This window comes from Magallana gigas, chromosome 5, assembly GCF_963853765.1.
Source record: "Magallana gigas chromosome 5, xbMagGiga1.1, whole genome shotgun sequence".
Lineage (NCBI taxonomy): Eukaryota > Metazoa > Mollusca > Bivalvia > Ostreida > Ostreidae > Magallana > Magallana gigas.
Window position 1 is genome coordinate 17,329,567 of NC_088857.1, and position 22,930 is coordinate 17,352,496.

Here is a 22,930-nt window from a genome sequence, read left to right on the forward strand (position 1 = left end):
TATCGAAATCATGCCACGAGGAAATATTGTTTACATGATTGTTGAATACACTTCACAGTTATTCATCAACACACGACACTTTAAATGTATTATTCAAATTTACATTAGCTCTAAGAAGTTTGTTTTAAGACGTGGTACCAGTACCACATTACGTGAAAAATATATACTTCATTATTTGTCATCATTGGTTTAAGACAGGTACACTTTAAGGTAAGTTCCTAGTATTTCCTGCGAAGATCTCTTTTAAGTATTAAGAGTCTTGTCACTATGTAAATGGAATTTTAGCTGTTTTGACAAGTCTTGTACGCCAAAAATAACTCTGATAAATCCCGATCTAAAAGTTTGAGCTAATACATATTACAGCTGCAATCTTTACTCAAGGTAATGTGTATTCAATTCTTTTATAAACCACCTGCAGTGTAACACCTTAAGAGCTACTATGTATTTATTTGATGTATAACTGTATAGGATATTTCCGTTAAAATCATTTGATCTAAGTTCACATTTTATTTTGTTTTGGCATCTTAACGTCCATACATGTAACGGAATGAAATATTTTTGAAACGTAGAATCAAAACTTAAAGAGGCTCGATGACCCTTGCCTTTTTAAAGTGTTTTTCTATCTTCTCACAAAAAGAGTTACTATCTAGTATTTAAAAAAAAAATTCAATAGTTTATAAAGAATAAGTGCAGTGGGTTTATACAGTTTAAAAATGTCAGTGATGTTTGATGTCGATGATTTTATTTTAAAAAAAAGGTTCAGATGAAACCAAGTTTCCTTGATCTAAATTATAGAAATGGGGGTTAATAACGAAAATGCAAGAATGGGTAAAATAAACGATTGGTTAGCAATTCAATCCCAATTTTTCGTTCACCCTTTTATTTTTTAAGGTTTAATTGGGTTGTAATCTCTATCAATTAATATGTAACGTCTGAACGTGTTCCAAAATCTTGTAGGATGTTTATTCTTTTGTAAGAGGTATACCCACAAAATCCATGGAAATCAAACCATTACGATTTTTTTCTGATTAAACAGTATGTATGTCAGTAAGATCGTTAGTGGTTCTAAGGTTGATTTATTAGTACATGTATATATAAATATATATATAAATCTATGTCTTTTCGATGAGTATGGAAATGACTCACATCTGATATGTCAAATATTAAGCCAAAGTGCAAAGCACATCTCGGATCTTGTAAAACAAATCGTACACTAAACAAAAAAGGTCTACTATACAATACATATCTCTGAAGAAGTTTTTCAGGAGGCCAGATGATCAGCAAATTAACCATCAGATCTGCCTTAAGCTTTGGCCTGATATTTTTGGCCATTAACTATCATTAAATAAAGATAAAAATCTTAATATTTTGGTTGAAAAATCTGAACATTTTCCTATACATCTTTATATACAAAGCTCTTCATCAAAAGGAGGTAAATATAGTATAAAAATGACCACGACCATTAAATTCAAAGGAATGAATGCCAAGCTAGTTCGACTTGTATAACAAATGATCAAACAATTACTCTAGCATATCATCAATAAGGTAGAAACGTATCGATTTTTATTGAGACAGAATGACTTTTTAGACTAAATCGCACGTATGACGCTAGGAAGATATTGTAATTGCTTTATAAATCTTTATTAGAATACAGTAAGTTAATCTGACAAGTGCAATTCCGAAAGAAATAAAGATGATCGCTCTGTGTCTTTTTTTGTCTCTCTCTTTTTCTTGCTATATATTTTGAAAGCTCCTTAGGTATAGAGATAAGCCGAATGATTCACTCAGTAATATAGGGTAATTATATCCATCTCAATGAAAGAGGCCTGTCATTACATGAATCATATCCTCTCTGTCAGTGTAATGTTAAAAACACCCCCAGTTCTGTAAAACAAATCTCCAGAGATTATCAGAAATGCCTGTAACATCAAAGCAATCTGTATTCACAGCCGAGACATTGAAACTTCAATAATTATTCTATACCTATATGATTAAAGTTTAAGTTCGTCCTCGAAACTCTCAATTATTGATATTTCTTTTGTTTCTTCCAAATTACCTTTCAGCCATTTCGTCTGTATTTCATAATGAACATTGCAAAATAATACCAGCAATATTCTGCAGCAGAGTTTCACATGTTAAAAAATGGTTTCCATTTCAGTAAAAAAAAAAAAATGACTGTATCCAGAACAAGCATGTCGATTGATCGATGCAAACCTCATACTATTTTGAAAACGAAATGCCAGAATATGCGTAACACTAAACAAAAAATAAACTATAAGAAAACGAACAATTTATTTTTATATACTCTTTGATATCTTGAAAAGCAGATTGTATTTGTGATATTTACATTTTATTTTGTAATTCTTTTAACCAAATTTAATATTTTTTTTGGCGCTATCTACATTTGTGAATGTATCTTTATCCTCTTCTTTTGAAACCTGTCGAATCATCCCCTTGTAATATTAATAGTGTGTATTGAGGAATGTCACGCAATTAGATGAGATGTGATTAATGTTTTTGGGCAGTAAAGATGTCTAAAGAGATTAAACTATCCTTCGTAAAACTCTTGATGAATGACATAAAAGCCAACTTCATGAATCTATGAAGTATTTAGATGTCAAAGATAAGTACTCTGGAGCTAAAAAGCATTTTAATGCATAGACAGAAAAAAATCCCATTTTTCATTCTTCTTATATTTATCTTTATATTTTTTGAAAATAAATCTTCCTTATGTGTGCATGAAAATGTAAAAAGGCACAAGCTGACCTACATTTTAACTGAATAGTTCAGGAATTTTGAATAGGTAAGTCTAGAAAACATTTGTTTAATAAAAGTTAGTAAGATGCATGTATATATGTTTAAATACATGTATATTTCCTAAATAAATTATTTTATTTCAACTGTTTAATTTGGTTCAAATCTTTTATGACAAGGGGAAAAATTATTAGTTCGTGTTTTGCATTGGCAAAAACTTTGAGTTCAATTTCTTTTCCTAATAAAAGTTAAGAAAATATTCTGATTTTAAAAAGGAATATTGATAAAAAAAAAAATACTTAGCTGCTATAAAAAATATATTCATGCCTTATACGTGCTTCTTTCTCTTCAAAATCGATAAAAATTGTACCACTCAAAAATAAATAAATAAATAAATAAATAAATAAATACCCAGTTGTGAAACTGTATTTCTTGATGGAAGCGCTCGTGAACAATCATATGTACGGTTAATGGAATTGAAAAGAATTCATTCGCATTTTAAGGAGGTATGAGATCCATCCATATAATTCAGATTTAAAACATGCGAAATATCTATATGATATTGCAAGTGTTCCGTTATTGCGGTTGGTAAATTTCGTTACATGTACCATTTTTTTTATTAAGTTAACGCATTGAACCTTTGTGTTCTGTTACATACTCATGCAGTAAGGCAAAGATATTCAGTGGAAAAAACTTCATTTTCGAGGACCAAAACAAGTCATGTTAAACTTCTTGATCCACGAAACTACTCATCTCTAGTTAGTACCCTTGAGGGAATATTTTATATACCAAAGACATTTGTCCTTCAGTCACTAAGGGGTTCCACAATGTTTACATTCTATTGCTTTCAATTTCACTTTCAATAAACTGATGATATTGAATGATCAAAGGCAACAATGCCTTTGAAATGTAATCCAGATTTCAATTAAAGTGCATGTAAAGGGAGATTTAAACAGAGATGCATGCAGATATGCATTATAAAGCAATTGAAAACTGCCATAACCGTCTGTTTTAATGTATTATTTAAATCATTATGTTTAAAAAACTCCCCAGGTAATGTCAGGGTTTCTTGTTAAATGATAAACATGTAGGTTGCTCTGATCAGGTGCGAGTTTGCAAGGTGAGACACAGGTCTTTAACCAGGTATCTAGTTCGTATTTCCCACGGAAGATATGTTTTCACTGCACCCGTATCTTTTCTTTTCACAGCCTAATAAGAATATATTTTCGGGCATGTTGTACGGGGTAACTTTGATGGTGGTTAAGATAAAGGAGGAAACTATGTTCTTAATACAAGTACAAAATAAGTTCCTTTTTGAGCCACATTAAACATGAATGCTACACCTTGCATTTTACTGGTTCAGCTATCTTTTGGCCTTTGTGATTTCAACAACAGGAACGTTTCATAACAACCATGTTAAAAGATCATAAAACCTATTAGGAAATTCCTGTTATCTAGAACTATAAATACACATTTTTTGCACCAAATTCGGGGAGAAAAAATATAAATTACAATAAAGAAAAACAGCATGCAAGTGGAACATTTTTTTTTTTGCAAAAGTGACCGGGTTTTTTTGCACAGCCAATTTTGATTTTTGAACTAAGTTTGGTTGAAAAAAAAAATCAAGATTGGCTAAGACTTTATGTGTTTTATGAAAAACTTTTTCAATTGATAACCAATTAGACATCGTCATTGCGTTTATGGCGTTAAATGTTAAACTGAACGTGAAACCTTTTACGGGAGGTAATATACAACTAAGATTTAAAAATGATATTTTTTTTAAGTTTGAAGAAAGAGTTATGTAATCCGTACTAATCAACCTTTGTACTTCGATTACATTGTTTTTTTTGTTGACCTAAATAAAAGTAGAAAAAAAGTAAACATTAAAATGTTATATTGACATTCTAGTGTGTTTTTCTTTAAGTGCCTCTAAATGCAATAACTAATTACTGCGTATGAATGTAGATGTAATATGCATAAGTACATGTAGTTCCCAAACAGTGATTTCTATGTTACCGGTTAAAAAATACCTAGAGAGTGTTTGAAAAGTAGATGAATTGGTTTTTCATGGGCAAAATTGAAATTGTTGGCAAAGTCCTATATTGACAAACGAGCAATATTCTACTTGTTGTTAGTCTGACTATGCATGCAAATAAGGCGTATAGACGATTGTTAGGCAAACCTTATCGTGTTTATTGGCCCTAAGGTTGAGTAAAACCGCCATTCTTATCAAACAGGCTGTTTAATGTTTGACAGTGTGTTTGTGTATTGGTTTACGTCCCGTCGGGAGTATTTCACTTATTTAAAGACGTTACAAAATATAACATATCGGTCTTATAATTATAAAAACTGACAAAAATTCACATTTCAAGAATCAATGTCAGACAAGTTCTGTACTTTAACTAAATTTCGCTGCATGTTCGTAAAAGACTGCTATAGAAAGGAAGCTTTCATCAAAACAAATAAGCATAAATTAGGAAATGGGGTTTATGCATGTAAGTCACGTCCATTTTGTGCTTTGCCAAACAATTAGAATCGTTTTAGGATTGAACCTGTTGTCTGGAGGACCACAAATGGCGTGTTCTTCCAGCCATTAAAACCCCCACAAAATCCTGAGACATCGGATATCCTGTGGAACAGTAGATACTTGCTTGTTGTGGAAGAGAAATGATGTAATAATCCGTTCAATTATAGCTTAGCAAAGTTGAAGAGGACTTTGGCAAGGCTTGATTCGAAAATGAAATTGCAACCATCCTTCTTATTAAAGGATAAAGCTATCTTAGAGTTGCAGTGTGACAGTATTTGATGTTTAATCTGTTGCCCTATATGCACTCCTAGTTCAAGGGAGCAAGTCAGTGCAAAGGGCAATTATGTATACATTCAAAGGATGTAATATTTAATGGTATAGGTGTGATCTAGACTATTTGAAAATTGTTAAAATATCTTCTATAAGCTTTATTAGTTACAAGCGCGATTCGCTGAATTCTTTCCGATTTCAGTTATCAACTTAATAAATAGAACTTTGTTTTGTTATTAAGCACACAATTGCATAAATAATTTCGATATACTAGTATCTACTCTTTTTGGATTTTGTTTTGTTATGATTTTAATGATCGAATCTCCTTTTTCATGTGGGTATTTGATGAGATCGATGATTTCATTTGGTTAAGATAAGGTTTACTAAAACTTTTTCCCCAGCATGTTTAACCGTCGGGTAATTGGCCACAAATAATTGAAAGCTTTAATGCTTGGAAAAGAAAGATTGTACGCTTCCCTTGTAAATACTTTGAATTTATACTTTCACGTTACCTTTATTTAAATCAATCTCCGAAATTTTAGACGGGAAAAGTGTACATAAATTACAAACATAATTATCAAACCACCGCGAATTTTAGTCATGTGATCTATCGTCTGCTGCAGAAAGCTACAAGGAAATGTCTGTTTCGGCTTGAAATCCCTCCCGGGGTGTTTATTTCTGAGGCAATAAAACACGAGTTTCTAGGACAGCTTCCAGCCACCTGATATATGGCTCGTGTCTGGCCAGGAATCTCTTCGTGCTAATATTTTCGTCATAATTCCTTGGTTAACCTTAAACCGCGCCAGGAATTCACGAGATGGATAGAGAAGCCTTATAATTGCTGCATACTGCTGTGCATCCTTCCTATTGTCTTCTTCGTGTCTATACAGTTCTCGGAATTCCCTTTCTCATTGTCTTTTACTCGTCTGGGAGGACAATAAAAAGGTGGAACACCATTTTACAAAATTGAGAGACTATATCTTAGAACACAATAATTATTAATTGAAAGCTTTCCGTAGCAATAGGATGAACAAATGATGAGAAATATTGAACAATCCTCAAAGCAATAATTTTATGACCTTCTCTCTTTAGCTGTAAACTATATACTCACTGTTCACTAACGGTGTTATACAAACTTTGAATGTTATAATAATTGTTTTAAAAATCGTTTTGGATAATATTTGAAACAACTTGTTGATAGCAATTTGTGCGACTATATCTTAATTATAAATTATATCTCAATAGTTGAGCGGATTCCATTGGTATTGGTCATAGGTACGAATTCCATTGGATTTCCATTGAATTCTACATCATTATTTAAAATAAATCTGGTTAATATGATAATATGTTTTCTTTCGAATCGAGTTTGATAACTCTGTATTCGAGTGATATTCTTGATTGGACAAGATAAACACAATTTTCTTTATTGTTGAATTTTAACAAAGGTTGAACTGCATGGAATGCATACTAATAGTTTGTTGATATCGGGGAAAAAAGTTATGTTTATTATTTTTTTATTTTTGAAATGTTTCGCTGGACTTCCTGCATTTGTTTTGCAACGAGCCATTTAAAGGGAAACTTAAAGTGCATGAAAGATTACGAATACCTTTTTTTATTTAAAAGTCTAAATCCCAAAACAATTTCATGAATAAAAAACCGAATGAACTAAAGGGAAAGAGCATGATTATCTATTTCAATTAAGATAATTCAAAATGATGTATTTTATCATATAAATTAGATGTGTTTGGTTTTGAATTGTTTCAAATGAAAGGCTCTCCATCGAAGTAAATGATCTCTGTTAATTAAGAAATAATTAAGCGGGTTTTCCCCCGTTACTCTGTTCAAAAACTTAAACAAACCACATGCAGACCAATGATAGATTGCACATGCCATGAGGCATGCTGTTTTTCAAATTTTTTATTAATTAAAAAAAATAAAAAGTTTGAAATTGAGATAAACCATAATTTATGTTTGAAAGAAAAATGTGGATAGCTTTTTTGATTGATTTATCCGTCAATTCTAACATTTTGTTTTCATATAAATTTAACTGAGTAAGTGTAAAAAAAAAAAAAACCTTCCAAAAATGATAGGAAAATATAGAATGTTGATGAATATACATTAGAAAATTAACAAAAACACCAGCTAGACCTGTGTGGTATTTTAGGATCGGAGAATATCTTTTTTCTTTTCTTTTAAAGCTGCTTGGTCCGATTTTATATCAAATTTTATGCACGCTTTTAAACGATGGTTATGCTAAGTATATGTATAATAATAAACATTGCAGTAGTTTTACCAGTCAATTAAGCCAAATTTCAATGAAGATAATTAACGTACAAAATTTGCGAACAAAACAACCGACATAATAGGGTACCGCGTTATTTCGCCTCATGTTAAATTTAACCTCTGACAACGAGACGGGTATGGTTGTATTACGACTTTGACATCGCTTTAAAGCTGCTTGGTCCGATTTTATATCAAATTTTATGCACGCTTTTAAACGATGGTTATGCTTAGTATATGTATAATAATAGACATTGCAGTAGTTTTTTCTAGTCAATTATGCCAAATTTCAATGAAGAAAAATACGTACAAAATTTGCAAACAAACAAACGACATAAAAGGGTACCGCGTTATTTCACCTCATGTTAAATTTCACCCCTGACGACGAGACGGGTATCATGGTTGTATTAGGACTTTGACATCGTATTAAATGAAGGTCGAAATAATCAGACAAATTACAAATAAACATGTGTACGTTTTGTTCGCTAATATTTCTGAAGTTTGCTTTCTTTACAATCGATACATAGCATGCAGGTTGAATACTAGTAACCCCAATCATTCGGGGGACGAAACCAAACGGTTTCCTTTTCTAAAACTCCCGTGATGCACTTTGGTTTGTTTTTTCGTTTGCCCAAAAAGAAATTATTTTTATTTACTTTGAATATTTCTAACTTTGAAAGGAGACTGATTCTGCCCGTGTAAGTAGGAGAAAGTCCATAACTTTCTAAGACAAATGGTTTGTATGGGAAAAATTTGATACTGTAATAACAAAAAAATCGGACCAAGCAGCTTTAAATAAAGGTCGAAATGATCAGACAAACTACAAATAAACATGTGAACGTTTTGTTTGCTAATATTTCTGAAGTTTGCTTTCTTTACAATCGATGCATAGCATGCGGGTTGAATAAGCATAATCATTCGGGGGACGAAACCAAACGGTTTCTTTTTGTAAACATTCCCGTGCTGCATTTTGGTTTGTTTTTTCGTTTGGCCAAAAAAAAAAATAATTTTTATTAAGTTTGAATATTTCTATCTTTGAATGGAGACTGATTTTGCTGGTGTAAATAGGAGAAAGTCCATTACTTTCTAAGATAATTGGTTTGTATGGAAAAAAATTTGATACTGTTTTTAATTTAACAAAAAATCGGAACAAGCAGCTTTAATTAATGTACTACATGTATTTAGTTATTTATTTGATCCAGACATAAAAAGTACAAATGCTCTCTTCAAAAATTCAAATATGGATTTATTCGTTTAAACTGTTATATAGACATATAGAACATGTAGTATAAATTATTTTTTGAAAATAAATCTCTTTGAATTTTCGGCACCGTTTATAGGAAATTGAAAAAAAAGCTTTACCAAGAGCATTCAGTGTTGATCTTATCTTACACATAAAATAATTCTGATTATACATGTTTATTTACTGAATTTGAAATATTATATAAATACAGCCATTTATGGGGTCTATTAATATTAACACTATTCCTCTGAAAGAAAATGTTTCTGGAATAAAAAGCTAAAATGGTTATTATAATTTTCTGGTACAGACAATAAAGAAACAAAGTAATTGTTAATTAATTTGCATGTTTCAATAAAATACACCTTGAATGGTCGTTTAAAGCAGGATTTTTAAAACACGTGGCATAAAGCAACCAATCAGATTGGTAAACAATTACCAGAAAACAATTTTAACGTTGAGTAAGATGTTGAGATGATGTAACAGGTCATGAATTAATATTTTATTCTGTAAACACTGTTTACGAGATATAAATAAATAGTCTATTAAAAAATTTAAAAGTCCAAGGATGTTTTTTTTCATATCTGATTTCTGAAGAGCATGTACCACATTAATCAAATATTTCAATATATAATTATTATGATCAAAAATGTTAAAGTAGAATTATAACAAAAAAATATTTTAATTTTTGATATGAAAAGTTCAACATTTGAAAACTTGTTTTCTGTGAATTTTTAATTGTTCAACCGCTTCTCAAATAGAATATGATTGCAGTTCATTTATTGCAACATGTTTAAAGTCCTGGCGAGGTTGTTTCACCAAGTCCTATGAACATCTATAATTCATTTTCTACACATTCATCCTAGAAAATATGTTGGTTGTTTATATATATATATTGATTCTATTATATTAATCTTTATCATTTCTCGATTCATTTATTCCCCCTATGTGTACGATTATTTACTTTAACTTCGAACATTTATTTAAGCATTTTTATGTTTAAAACTTAGAACTTAATATACGCGGCTTTATTAACTATTTGACGAGCTTTTTTTGTTTGCATTTTCATTTATGTGGTTATTTTTAAATGTTGCAAATTCGTTTCAGTTCTGACTTAATTTCTGATTGTTTGGATGTACAATATAACTAGACTGGTGAACACTCGATTCGCTCATGCTGATGTACAAGGCACGCCAACAAGAATTCGCGAATACATGAAACGCGCTTAGAAAGTGCGTGTATTCTTTGTTCCTCTGCATTTTCTTCCTACATTTAAAAAAAATATTTCAAAATAAAATGTACGTGCATGCATCTCACTTCATTATTAGATCAACATAAAATCTTTTTCCAAACATATTTATCGATGCATGAGCCATTTGACCAAAAAATAGCACCGATTTAGAAAACCAACTTATCTGAACAAAACTGTTGTTTGCGATGGTAAAAATACACTGTACGCGCCTTTATATTAAATAATCTATAAATTTTTAAGCGTCAAATGTTTTGAATCTGACTGAAAGTTGCCAGAAATCTGATATAGTATCTGTAAAAGATTCCAGTTGCATTATACACTGCACATCAAACAATGTTGATTATCGCATGAAAAAAGGAAGTGAAAAGCTATTATGTAGATTTTACTTAAGATTTGTATATACACGAATACAAATATTTCAAAGACATTGCATTATTTACAACGAGAAAATAGATTTTCACAAATACTGTTTTTTGCAATCCTTTCTCTATCAGGGAAATTAAATTTTTTTATTTAAAACAAATTTATAAAAATTTTCAACCATATTTATGCAAAACCTTTAATATATTTTCATAATTATCCATTTTTTTGTTTTTTTCAACAACTGAATCCCGGTGAGATCTCTCAAATAAAGAAATTAGCAATAATCCAGAGCCGCCATATGTATATATATATTAAAAACATTTGTACTTGTGCAAACACGATTTATTTAGATATATGTATGAAATCCATGAATGGAAATAAATAAAGGATTGCTTTAAATGAAATTTTAAATAAAACCGCCAGTAGGTATTGACAGCATAGGGAGCTGTAAGAGAACTGAAGCTTAAACGGGTAACCGGATAAATGTTTTTCAAGTGCCCGACGAGGATGAACCAGATTTACAGTTTTGCACCTTTTTCCTTTTATATATCAAGGGATTTTTCTACCCTTTTTTGCCTTTCTATACATGCTTTTGGAATTGCTAAAAGTAAGTTTTATTTTAAAAATATTTTTGATAGAATTTAAAGATAAAACAAGTGATGTTGTTACATGTATATTAAAGAATATTTTACTTAGAGACTCAGTCAGCTGCAATGTGTAATTTGTTAATTAATTTGTAATAACAAGCTAAGAATGTGATATAAAACATTATACATATATTACATGGCTTCGAGGGCGACATACCAGAATATTTGCCCCGAGGTGACAGGAAAGCCCTGGAGTGTTATGTCGCCCGATGCCGAAGGCAGAGGGCGACATAACACTCCAGGGCTTTCCTGTCACCGAGGGGCAAATATTCTGGTATTGTCGCCCGAGAAGACATGTAATATATGTTATATAACATTTTTAAACAAATCAAACTCAGGTTTTCATCATATTTATTTAATTCACAAGAGTATTTAATGGCACATGCTCATATTTAGTCAATGTACAATGTACAACGTCAAGTAATACGCTGATGATTTGGTGATTCTTAATCAATAATAATGATAGTGTACATTGACACTGCTGTTGTTGATATGCATAATGGGGGCTGGCTGAATCTTTGCAGGGCGGTTTTCTTTTTCCTGATACAGGTTGAGGTTTGTTGTTCTTGTTTCATGTGTGACGAATGTTTCCAGAAGCCTTCGTTCCTGTGAATCTGTGATTTCAAGAAAATCCATATCTGTTTGAAGATAACATTATCCCAATTTACATATACCACAGAAAAATAAAATATCGAAGATAAACGATTTGTGGTTCAGCTCTTTACCTTGAAAGTGGGATTCAGCTATATCGTCATCTTGCAGAAGTGACATGGTAGAAGAAGAGTTGCTACCTGTGCGTAAAGTGGCGGCGCTGTTTTCAGCTGTTAAATTGAAAATAGTTGCTTTATAAGAGAATTGTTGTGTCATTAATGCATTTTATAAAAAAAAATTCCTTAATAAATAAACTCAATACAAGTATTAAAACTACATACCATGAATAGAATCTCCAGTTATTGCCTTTGAAATTGACATTGCCATGTCTAGCTTTTTCTTATCATCAACATGAGCTGAATAACTTCGGATACTACTTTCAGACTGATGGCCAGATATGGACATGATATGTCGAGCTTCGAATCCCGATCTGTCTAATTCTGTGATAGACGTTGCGCGCAGACAGTGGTTCGTATATATCTTTGAAAGTCCGGCTTTTTTGGAAAGATTCTTCATTTTGTCCCCAAGCGTATTTTTTCCGACAGCTATTTTATCATACTTCAGTTCATTTCCTTTACTTGGTCTCTGCCAAAGCACATCAAGATCTTGATTCAGCTTATTGATATAGGACAGAAACGATCCATAAGGACAAAGAATACTGTCTTTAAGTTCGTACATTCTCCCACCTTGACTCTGGTTTTCGTCATTTCTGTGGTTTTTCGTCGCATGATCCCTTGCCATATACACAAATCGTCTACCTTCAGCATCCGTACCAGTGGAAAAGTCGCTAATCCGTAGTTATCTAAGATTCTCCCTTCCCCTATTGCAGAAATACAGCATATAATCAACAAACACTTTGTTTTGTAGTCCTTCGGCTTCCTTTAAGTCGAATGAAGAATACAGTTTTTGAAGATCTGGTCTACTTATGGGATCCTTGTGCACGACAGCGCCTTTGCCTTCCTTTTTTATTTTCGTACACATGGCAAGAAATACGTTGTTTGCCTCTTTGAAATCGGGATCGTTTACTATGTCAAGCTTTCTTTTTTTTAGGAAATGCTTCTGAAGTCCATACCTTATTGATATCATGCTTCTCTTTGCGTACGTTTCCCCGTCTGAATTTCTCAATCCAGCGTAAAATGACTTCAAGAATTCTTGCAACTCTGGCTTGGGTGTTGTATACAATTCCATTACATTCGTTCCGGATTCATTACAAAATGTTTTCAAAACACTCACGCTTGAGTTTATCACTTTTGTCGTATTTGCCGAATTTTTTTCATCAATTAAGCTATCGAGTTCCTCTGAATTTAGATGAACAAACCGCAGACGTTGGCCTGACATGTTTGAAATTCGCGGATCTGTTTACGTTTGCTTGGCAACTGGCTTGTTGAATTTCGAACCCGACGTAATTAATATGCAGAATTCTTGCACGCGATGGTGATATTACAGTTTCGGGAGGGCAATATAACTATTTCCTGTGAAATATAACTGTTTCCGGGAGGGCAATATAACTGTTTCCGGTGTGATTCAGCAATTTTCAGGGCATAGTAATAAAATTATCTCATTTGTGACATAACGAGAAAACTTATTCAAAAATGTTATATACATGTATGTGCATTAACTTAAATAGGTCAAGGTATATGCATAATGACTTTAACCCAAATAAAATGCAATCACTAGCATCATGAATTAAAAATGCTAATTACATTTTTTAAGAAAATGCACGTTTGGTTGAATTCACTTTATTACGACAGACTATTAGTTTTAATGTGAAAAAATGGTTTCTTGAAAAAAGTCAGAGGACGCATCCCTAGTTCCGCTGAACCCATAATTTAACTTTTACAAAATCCTTCCATGGAGGACATAGCAGTAAAAACAAGAAACAAGAGATCTAGACTTCTGTGAGACATTTAAATAGATGGCAAAATTATGGAGATGCAACTCATCTTTGTCAAAATACACCGTGGACCTATTGAAACTGAGTAAAAAATGTTAAACCTCAAAATGCTGATGATCCTGATAATTCAATGTGAAGACATCAGAAACGGAAAAAAACAGGTGCGTGCACTTATAAATACCTTTATTTGAATAGTAGAAAGACTGTATATGACATTCTTTCACCTGTGTACTATTGGTAAGACGATCCCGTCGTTCAGACCGCGGATTAAGCCCTAGGTGTCAAATAGCTGGGATATAATTTGTAATGACGACAAATAAACAGATTAACATCAGAAAAGGCGTAAAGAGGCAGCGAAATACCGTAAACTTAAAGGATCGTTTGCCCTTCACGCTTTCTCAGAGATTGGATGTTTTAATAAAATGATGGAATTATTTCGCTGATCGGTCCTGGGTATAGGTTTATGTAAATGCAAAGAAAAGTACAGGTTGGAATAGTTTATGATTTTGACACCTGCTGAACAAAGCTTTTAATGAATGATCGAATACCCATAAACTGTATGACGTTTCCTTTTTAACTTTTTTTCTAACCATAGTTTAATTATGAAAATACAGTACAGTTCCATCTATTGCGTGGAGATCTATGTTGGTACCAAATTAAACAGTTTGCTAAGTAATATTACAGCTGTATCATAATATATATATATGGGTTTAATGTAGGATATTATTGAGAACAATTGGATAAAGACTCATAAAAAGGCCTGTACAAATTGGTTAGAACTAAGCTCCATTACTACCTTCAATAATCCTCAATGTTTTTGTTTCCGTCATATTTGGACAATTTTTAATAAAAATACACATACGTGTGAAAAAAATACATTTTAAATAGATGGAAGGGAAAATATCCAAGATATCTTCATCGACACATTTATCATTTCTTCTCTTGGAAAAATTCACTGAAACGAAAACAGATTTCATTCGGAGATTTATAATGAGAAATGTTGACATCTTTCTCCATTCGGAAGTCACTCGGAATACCTCGCAAATTTTTTTCAACATTACCTACCGGGTATTTTCATGTCGTTTGCAATGCAAAACCCCGTAGACTCTCTATTTGTAGTTGCGTATTGAAACCTGAAGCGGTAGGGTGTGTGTTTAAAACAGATACATGTAATCTGGATTTTTTTTTCAAAGGTATTATCGAAACATCAAGCAAAAAGTTGTGCAAGCAGAAACTTAGGACAGCATACATGTATTGAAAGAATCATTTCTTCCCACCCGTTAAATTCACATCTTATTCATTTTTTTTCACGAAATATAGTAAAAGGTAAACTATATACATAATCATGAAAATCAAATTTGTTATATTTATATTAAATTATTTCTTTATTTCGAAATCGTCAGCTTAATATTAGATCTGCAATTTTCACTGTTCTTATATTGCTAACATTATTGTACCAGCGATAATGAATACTATCGGTGGAATAGAGCTATTTAGAACGAAGCAATCGCTGTATGAAATACATGTATATCTAAAAATACTTAGATTGTAACATTTTAAAAGCCATTCATTTGACATGAGGAATTGCATGAATTAACTCTTTAAGTTACTCTCAAGAGAAAGCGATGGTTTACGGTTTCCTAAAATACTCTTTTCCATTACCATAACGTATACCCCCAAAAATACAACATGCATCAAGATCATGGGCACAAAAAAACGTTTTAGAAATGAACCACTTCGTAGCGTCTGCGTAGAAATATGAGAGTGGGTCTATAATGAATTAACGCGTTGTTATGTTAATTAGAGGAAATACTATCAGGAAAGGCGCATATTTAACGTCTATTCTAATCTACATATTATTAGATCAAGGGTACAGCTAGCATGGGTTCATGAAATATTTCGATCGCTCTCTGCGTAAATTCATTGCTAATATATAGGATCATATCGCGATGTAGTGAAGACCACTAAGATTATTTTCTTTCTTATGATTGGTTGAAATAAGTACATTTGTATGTATGCTTTGATATTTTAAACTGTTCATAAGAATAAATTTCATCAATTATGCTCGAATAGGTTCCCTATTCGATGAACAGCCATGCATAAAATGCATTTTTAATCCATTTCCCTTTTTTTTTCAATTTAAGGTAACCAGTCTTTTTGATGTATCGTTTCTTCTATAATTCACTTTAATTCTTAACATTTTTTTTATTCAATTTAAATTAATCCTCTCTCGTCCTCACCTATTTTAATTTGAAAAAAAAAATCAAAAAGGAATCGCACCTTCGTTGACGTCTTTCGGTACACATTGTACACCAAAGATAAGAATGTAATCTCCAGCTTATAACATTTTTATATACCTTTTTATCAATGAGCTATTTTCATGATTGCAATAGTTGGGAAAAAATTGGCGAAAGCTCACGGGTTAGTCGCTATATTTGCCTCATTAAAATTTATCAACGGGCATGTTGATATGTAAAGATTCTCAGACGCGAAGATGATGATAAATGAAATGTTAAAAAACCCCAATGCACGCGAGTGGTCGGCCTCGGTTCTTTTGATCCTCTCTCTATAGGTATGACAACAATTTTGCATACGTAATCATGCGCGCAGTGCGCTGCAAATTTTTATCCATCTTAGTTTATAGTTTAAAGCAGAACACAAAGAGGAAAAGGGTCTAAAAATCATATGAAAATGGCAAACAACATGTATTGGGCTTTTTAAAGTCTCTAAATCGATCATGATGTTTTATGAAAATTAATTTCTACACTCCACACTGAATAAATATACATTTTTTCCTTCTCTCCTATAATTCACAGGTTGTTGAAATGAAAGAAACAACCTGTCGATAAAAAAAACTGGGAACCCAAGCCAAGAAGAGAGGGAGAGAGAGAGGAGGGTTTTGTAATTTGCTGATTATGTAATGAGTAACCACAGAAGGGGTGCCTATTTTCCACAAGACATTTTCTTCGGCGAGTGAACTTGCTTTAGTGTAAAAGGTAAAAGCGCTGGCGCGTCTGATTTTCTCTCTATTTAACGTGAATCCCGGCAAGGTGACGTCCCATCGGACTGATTAGAAGTTGTTTAAAAATATTTAACATAACCACACCGCGACTTAAACCTATAGAAGTAGCACGCATCGGTGAGGCTTTAAAAAAAGTCGCAGAGGATTTAGTGTAGGAAGGAAAGGTCCGCAATTCAGACAGTTTTTTTTATTTCATTTGGAGACAATGTGATAAAACTAGTGAATGTTCGATTTTTTTAACCAGCGAAATATTTATAGTGTTTTATCATTTGCAGTATGTGATTGTGGAAATGACATCACACAAGTGATATAAGAAATTCTGTGCATTCTTAAAAGTTTGCCACCATGTGGTTTATTCCGTCGCTTTGTGTTCTTCTCTGCCTCTCGGAGTGCTATTCCTATGATTACAAGGAAGGCTATCTCCAGGACATAGACCCGGACTGGGCATCAATTAGTGGACGGATTAATCAGCCCAAATGCATCGACATTCCGTCGAACTTGACTCTTTGTCAGAACATCGGGTATACCCAGATGAGGCTACCCAACCTTTTGGACCATGATACAATTGAAGAAGTCAGACAGCAATCCAAGTCTTGGACATCTCTCCTTGGGGTGCACTGCCATCCGGATACCAAGCTGTTCCTGTGTTCCCTCTTTACTCCAGTTTGTCTGGATAGGAAGATCTACCCGTGTCGAAGTCTGTGTAATGCCGTCAAGGCGGGCTGCGAGCAGACGATGCTCTTCTACAACTATAGTTGGCCTGATATGGTCCGATGTGACAAGTTTCCCGAAGACGCAGATCTCTGTATAAAGCCATTACATAATGTATCAACAGGTGAGATAAAGTCATCAATCAAATTTTTATTTGTATTTCAAATAACATATAAAGATTTCTCCCTCTTCATGTTAAACATTTTGTCTACTTAAAACAAATACCAATAAAAATATTTCTACATTAAAGTTTTTGAATTACTAGTAAAAACCACATTTTATTGAGACAAGGTCTGTCTGTGTAACCTTTTACGTCTCGCCCCCCTTTGAATTTATCGTATTTGTCAGCGTAGGTTGGTCCGGTTGGCCGTAAATTGGTCTCTGCAATGGCCAATGTGACACAACAAATCTGTTAAACAAATGACTCGCAAAGATATCTCGACGATTAATACGCAAATTCTTTGTCCTCACCAGAGTTCATCTGAGTTCACACGACACCTTGATATTTATATCGAATAAAGAGGCTATACCTATTTGAAATTTTAATCTCACAAGAATTTTATAACATCTTTGTCGGTCGTTGAGCTTATGGCAGTTTTATATTTACCAATGATCAATTGATGTATCGATCACTTGAAATGGTTAAAAAAAGGGGAACTTCTTTGCAATGCAGGCATTTGCGGGGTTATTTTACTGGGTCCTCTTTAAGCATCAATACCCATCGTCTTCAAGCCGAATACCCGCCATTCTATACAGATTACTAAAAGCAGACGAGAGTTACGTTGCTAATTTCACGCTTCCTGCACATATTTTATGAAAAAGGCATATTTCATATCCCTGGCGCTCAAAGGGATATATACACAGTTTTGAAAAGAGCACATTAATGTTTTAGAATTATCATTCTCTAATGTAGTTTTTTGTACAACTCTAACAGCTACATCAATTTGAAATATTTCCTGTTACATGCTCAAGATTCTTCAATAAATCATCAAAGGTTCTTCTGGTATAATTAACAATTTCAGGAGAATGAATAGAGTTATAACCATCAATTTTACAATTATGCAATATGCCTTTTTCTCTCTAAGACTAGAAGCTGGGAAGAATATTTTCTCGGAGTTTTCTTGCGCTCTTAAAATTAAAGTTGATTACACAAGCGCAACTTAAAAACGCGTCTCGACGACTTTCTTCCTTAGTGCTAATTAACTTCGATTTTGAGGATTTAGAAATGCTTGAAATTGTTAACAGTTGAGAAATTTGAGTTTAAGTCCTCGTTAAAACCCTTATTTTTATTTTCGGTTGACGTTTACCATACTGTCGATGATTCAAACGTTTCAAATCAAGGAATTGTGAAATGATGAAAGGGGTAACAACCTATTTTTTTTTAAATCTCAGACAGCAAGATTTACTCCGGGATGAACAATTTAAGACTCTTGCCAACAAACATTTAGAAACAAGATAGCTTATTATATACAAGTATTACATTATAGTTTGGTCAGATGTCGTCTTTATTAGACACTGCTTTATTTAACATTCGAACACGCGGACTCTTGCCCAATCTGAGGGAAAAGAAAATCGGTCAGATAAAGATGGCATCAGGTTTCAGAAATTGCAGATAAATTGTTTATGCATACAGAGTTCACCATCCTAAGTCGATAAAATTATGAAGTTGATTTATTCACGTTGGAATAATTTCCATTTATAACCTTAGATAATTCGTAGGACGTTGCTATTTTCATTATTTAAAATGCTTATGATTTAGTTCATTTTCTTCGAAAGGGTAATAGTTTCCTCTACGTAACTTAATGGGCGTATAACAATGATTTACCACTCGCCCTCCTTCCAAACATATTCCACTCACAAACCTATAACCTGGCGAGGAACAAGTGTGTCTTTTAGGGGTTTGACACAAGTTATATAGATAAGAATAAGTTAATCCTTTCATATGTACGTATTGTACTGCTTTTTATTTTGTGTAAGAATTCATACACCATTGTCAGTTTCACCATGAACACTTTAAATTGATATCTTGTGTGAAATTAATAAAAGTCAAAATTTTCATTCCTGATCTGCAAAGGAAACAGTTCATACATTTTTGTTATCTTTGGCTGGCGTGCAACATAATTTGCAACTTAACCGCTTCACGGGTTTGTCTGTCTCGCAATGTGCCGATTCTCTGTCGATCAGATTACACCAAGCATTGTAACTCGCTTTCAAAGTAACGTAATCTAGACGGGAAAAATTGCACTGCCCGATAAATACCCGCTAATTACTGGCATGTAATTTTCCATTCATCCCAGAAAGAGTGTGTATGTAATTCCCATATGCCAGTTGAGATGGGATATGCCTCTTGAAATGTATTAATAAAGCGTCAATTTTCTTGGCTTAATCTTCTCCATTTATAAAAGCGGATAAAATTGACACGACGGGTGTCAAGATATTATTGTACCACTGTAACAAACACAGCTTGCCATTCAGACTAATCTGTGTCACATGGTCGTTTGTCACCTGAAGTTCTCACGCAAACACAAAAAATTCGCCTCATCATCGTATATGTATATCCCCCTTTTCTTCGTCCGTGCTTACATTTTGTTTGCGATCACCCCCCCCCCCCTCCCCCATTAATTTATCAATGGTATAACAGACACGTTTTAAATGAAATATGATGATTCTTTGAAATTATATATGATAATTTCTAATTTCCGATTTTTCACAGAAAGAAACTTATATTTATTTAATTAAGTTCTTTCATTCCATTGCTATTTTTTTCCCATCACATCGATAACATCTAGAATGAAATAAAACAAAATGAGAAGTTTTGATCAAGACTCCCTGCAAATTCATACATTTAGATTACAAAACTAACAAATCTATGAGGCGCTGAACATTTAAAATCAAATACAACCCTTATAATCTGTTGATATGACTGTTTTGTAGTCCACAATCTCTGCAGTGCTTGCCGACACCCAGAGACGGTTGAGGGACTAGTGGATGGATTCTGTCGCTCTACATATGGTATGCATATGCATAGGCATCTGACGATGCTGGTATATTCTTTGTTGAAAATCATACATACCCTGTTAACTAGATATTTCAATCGAACACTGTTATTCTGAAAAGAGTTTAATAAAAGAAAGTATATTATAAAAAAAAAAAAAAAACGGAAGCTGAAATTTAATTATTTGGAGATATCTGCAAACGTGTATTTTGTTGTTGTTGTTGTTTTTTTTTTGCTTTTCAAATTTTGGTATAGAAAAAGTCAAGACAAAGACATGTAAAACTTTACTCGAGGATTTAATTCCCGGTATAAATGATGATTTTTTCTACATTTACAGTGGTTCGAGCAAAAATTAAACAAATCAATCATGACAATGAGAAGAAAATATTGGTTTTACAAAAGAAGAAGAAATTCTTCAAAAAAGACGGGCTTCGAAAGAAGGACAAGAGATCACTCAGTCCTTTCATTCAAGGCGGCCTACATTGTGACTGTGACCGCATCAACGTCACGCTGAACGAGAATTACATCATAATGGGAAATAAGACAGGACCCGGAGAATTCACCGCCATGTACATAGCAAAATGGCGAAAGGATAGAGAGTTCCGTAAAGCCATAAAACTCATGCGTAAGAAGGATATATGTTTGAAACCCTTGGACATCGGAATTGGGACTTCGTCGGGTGGTAAAGGAGGCAAAGACAAGATAAAAAATGATAAAGGGAAAGGCAAAGGGAAAGGAAAGGGGAAAGGAAGAAAGAAAAAAGGGAAAAAGAAGAAGGGAAAAGGCAAAAACAAAAAAGGCAAAAAGGGAAAAGGAAAGAAAAATAAGAAAAACCGCAAGGGTAAAAAAGGTAAGAAGGGGAAAAAACAAAGGAAAAGTAAAAACACAGCTCTAACTACATTAGCGCCATCTCCCTAGACAGGAGTAAGGGGAGATAAATCCAATGTTCGACCTAGAAACGTCTGTGATATGTTTAAAATTGGACAGAGTGACGAAGATGTGCAATGTGAATCATGGTACTTAAGGGGATGTGTGTGCTTTATATGTGAACTGAATGGTCCAGAAGTGCAAAGCAATGTGATAGAGATGTACAGAATTACTTTCGGTCCTGTATTATAATCATTATCATATGTTATAATGATATATATTTTAATGCAGTCTTTGCAAAAATATATATGCTTTTTTTTAATTTTAACATTTTAAAATTAATTCATTTAACATACTGGCTCTGGTGAAAACTTTTACACTTTAAGTGTGAGCTGTTTGAACGTCTCCCAAAAACTGAATTGCTGTGGGGAGATTAACCTACAAATGTAAGCCATATAGATTTTTCCCATCTGTTCGCCCATGTATTTGATATTTGTATTTATATTGATAAAGAGGGCCATTCTTTATCCTATCGATTAGCGATTTTAGATCAAGGTTAATTCTTAGCCCCCCTTTGCTTGCTCTTCATTGCAAATGACAACCGGGAGTTCACTGTTGAATTTGATTGAAATGAATAGGTCAAAATTCAAGGTTTCTAAACCATGTTTTGTCATGTTAAAGGTATATGCTTATCTACAGAGAGTGATCCATAATTTGGAACAATTTTGTATTTTAGGGTCTATGAAAAATTATTTTCTGTGTATAAATTTTGAAATGTTGCAAACAATTAACTTTTGGCTCTATTTTAACATAACGGGGTGTAAATTTTATCTCAAATAATGAATGAACTAAAAATTAAAAAAAAGATTAAAAAGCGATTTTTTGTCTATAAATTATATCACTTATCTCTAATATATTGCAATATAAGTTTCACTTGAATTTTTGTAAGTAAAGAGTATGTAATATAATTTTCAATTAAAATCACAAATTGGGATTTGATGTACAGTAAATCCATTTGTGAATGTCGTAATTACGAAGATAAATGTACATTACTTTGAGATTCATTTGTGTTACAATTTATTGAAATAATTAAAAAGAATACAACCATCATGTATTTTTTTTATTGTTTTGTTTTGATGTCTAATTCTCTAGTCGCTATTCTCCTACATATTTATCTTTCCTTTAAGTTCAGTCATTATTTCATCCCTCTTTATTCATTTGTAACTTAATAATTGCCTTCCGAACTTCATTACAATTTTATATTTATCATACTTTATCATAACTTTTGATTATGGAACGGATTTTCTCATCCATCTCATTTTGCACAAATTAAAACTATATTTAAAGCTGCTTGGTCCGATTTTTTTGTAATTACAGTATCTAAATTTTTTCCATACAAATCATATATCTTAGAAAGTTATGGACTTTCTCCAATTTACACAAGCAGAATCAGTCTC

At 32.7% G+C, this 22,930-nt stretch overlaps 1 protein-coding gene across 2 annotated transcripts; it reads left to right on the top strand.

The window, feature by feature from the left end:
• The first annotated feature begins 55 nt into the window (after positions 1-55).
• On the top strand, positions 56-22,585 carry LOC105349010 (secreted frizzled-related protein 5). Of its 2 annotated transcripts, XM_011458655.4 has the most exons (5): positions 56-210; positions 16,695-16,874; positions 17,176-17,735; positions 20,546-20,623; positions 20,944-22,585. In XM_011458655.4, exons 3-5 carry the CDS (start codon positions 17,246-17,248, stop codon positions 21,522-21,524), a joined length of 1,149 nt encoding a protein of 382 aa, XP_011456957.2. In that variant the 5' UTR covers positions 56-210; positions 16,695-16,874; positions 17,176-17,245; the 3' UTR covers positions 21,525-22,585. The 2 variants fall into 2 exon arrangements, with proteins under 2 accessions (XP_011456957.2, XP_011456959.2); XM_011458657.4 differs by lacking the exon at positions 16,695-16,874 and having other exon boundaries at positions 72-210.
• The last annotated feature ends 345 nt before the right edge of the window (positions 22,586-22,930 follow it).

Excerpts from the sequence above, each read along its gene's own strand:
- LOC105349010 (XM_011458655.4), top strand. The coding sequence starts at position 17,246 with ATGTGGTTTATTCCGTCGCTTTGTGTTCTTCTCTGCCTCTCGGAGTGC. Across the intron at positions 17,736-20,545 it reads ATTACATAATGTATCAACAG|TCCACAATCTCTGCAGTGCT; the intron begins GTGAGATAAAGT and ends ACTGTTTTGTAG. Across the intron at positions 20,624-20,943 it reads ATTCTGTCGCTCTACATATG|TGGTTCGAGCAAAAATTAAA; the intron begins GTATGCATATGC and ends CTACATTTACAG.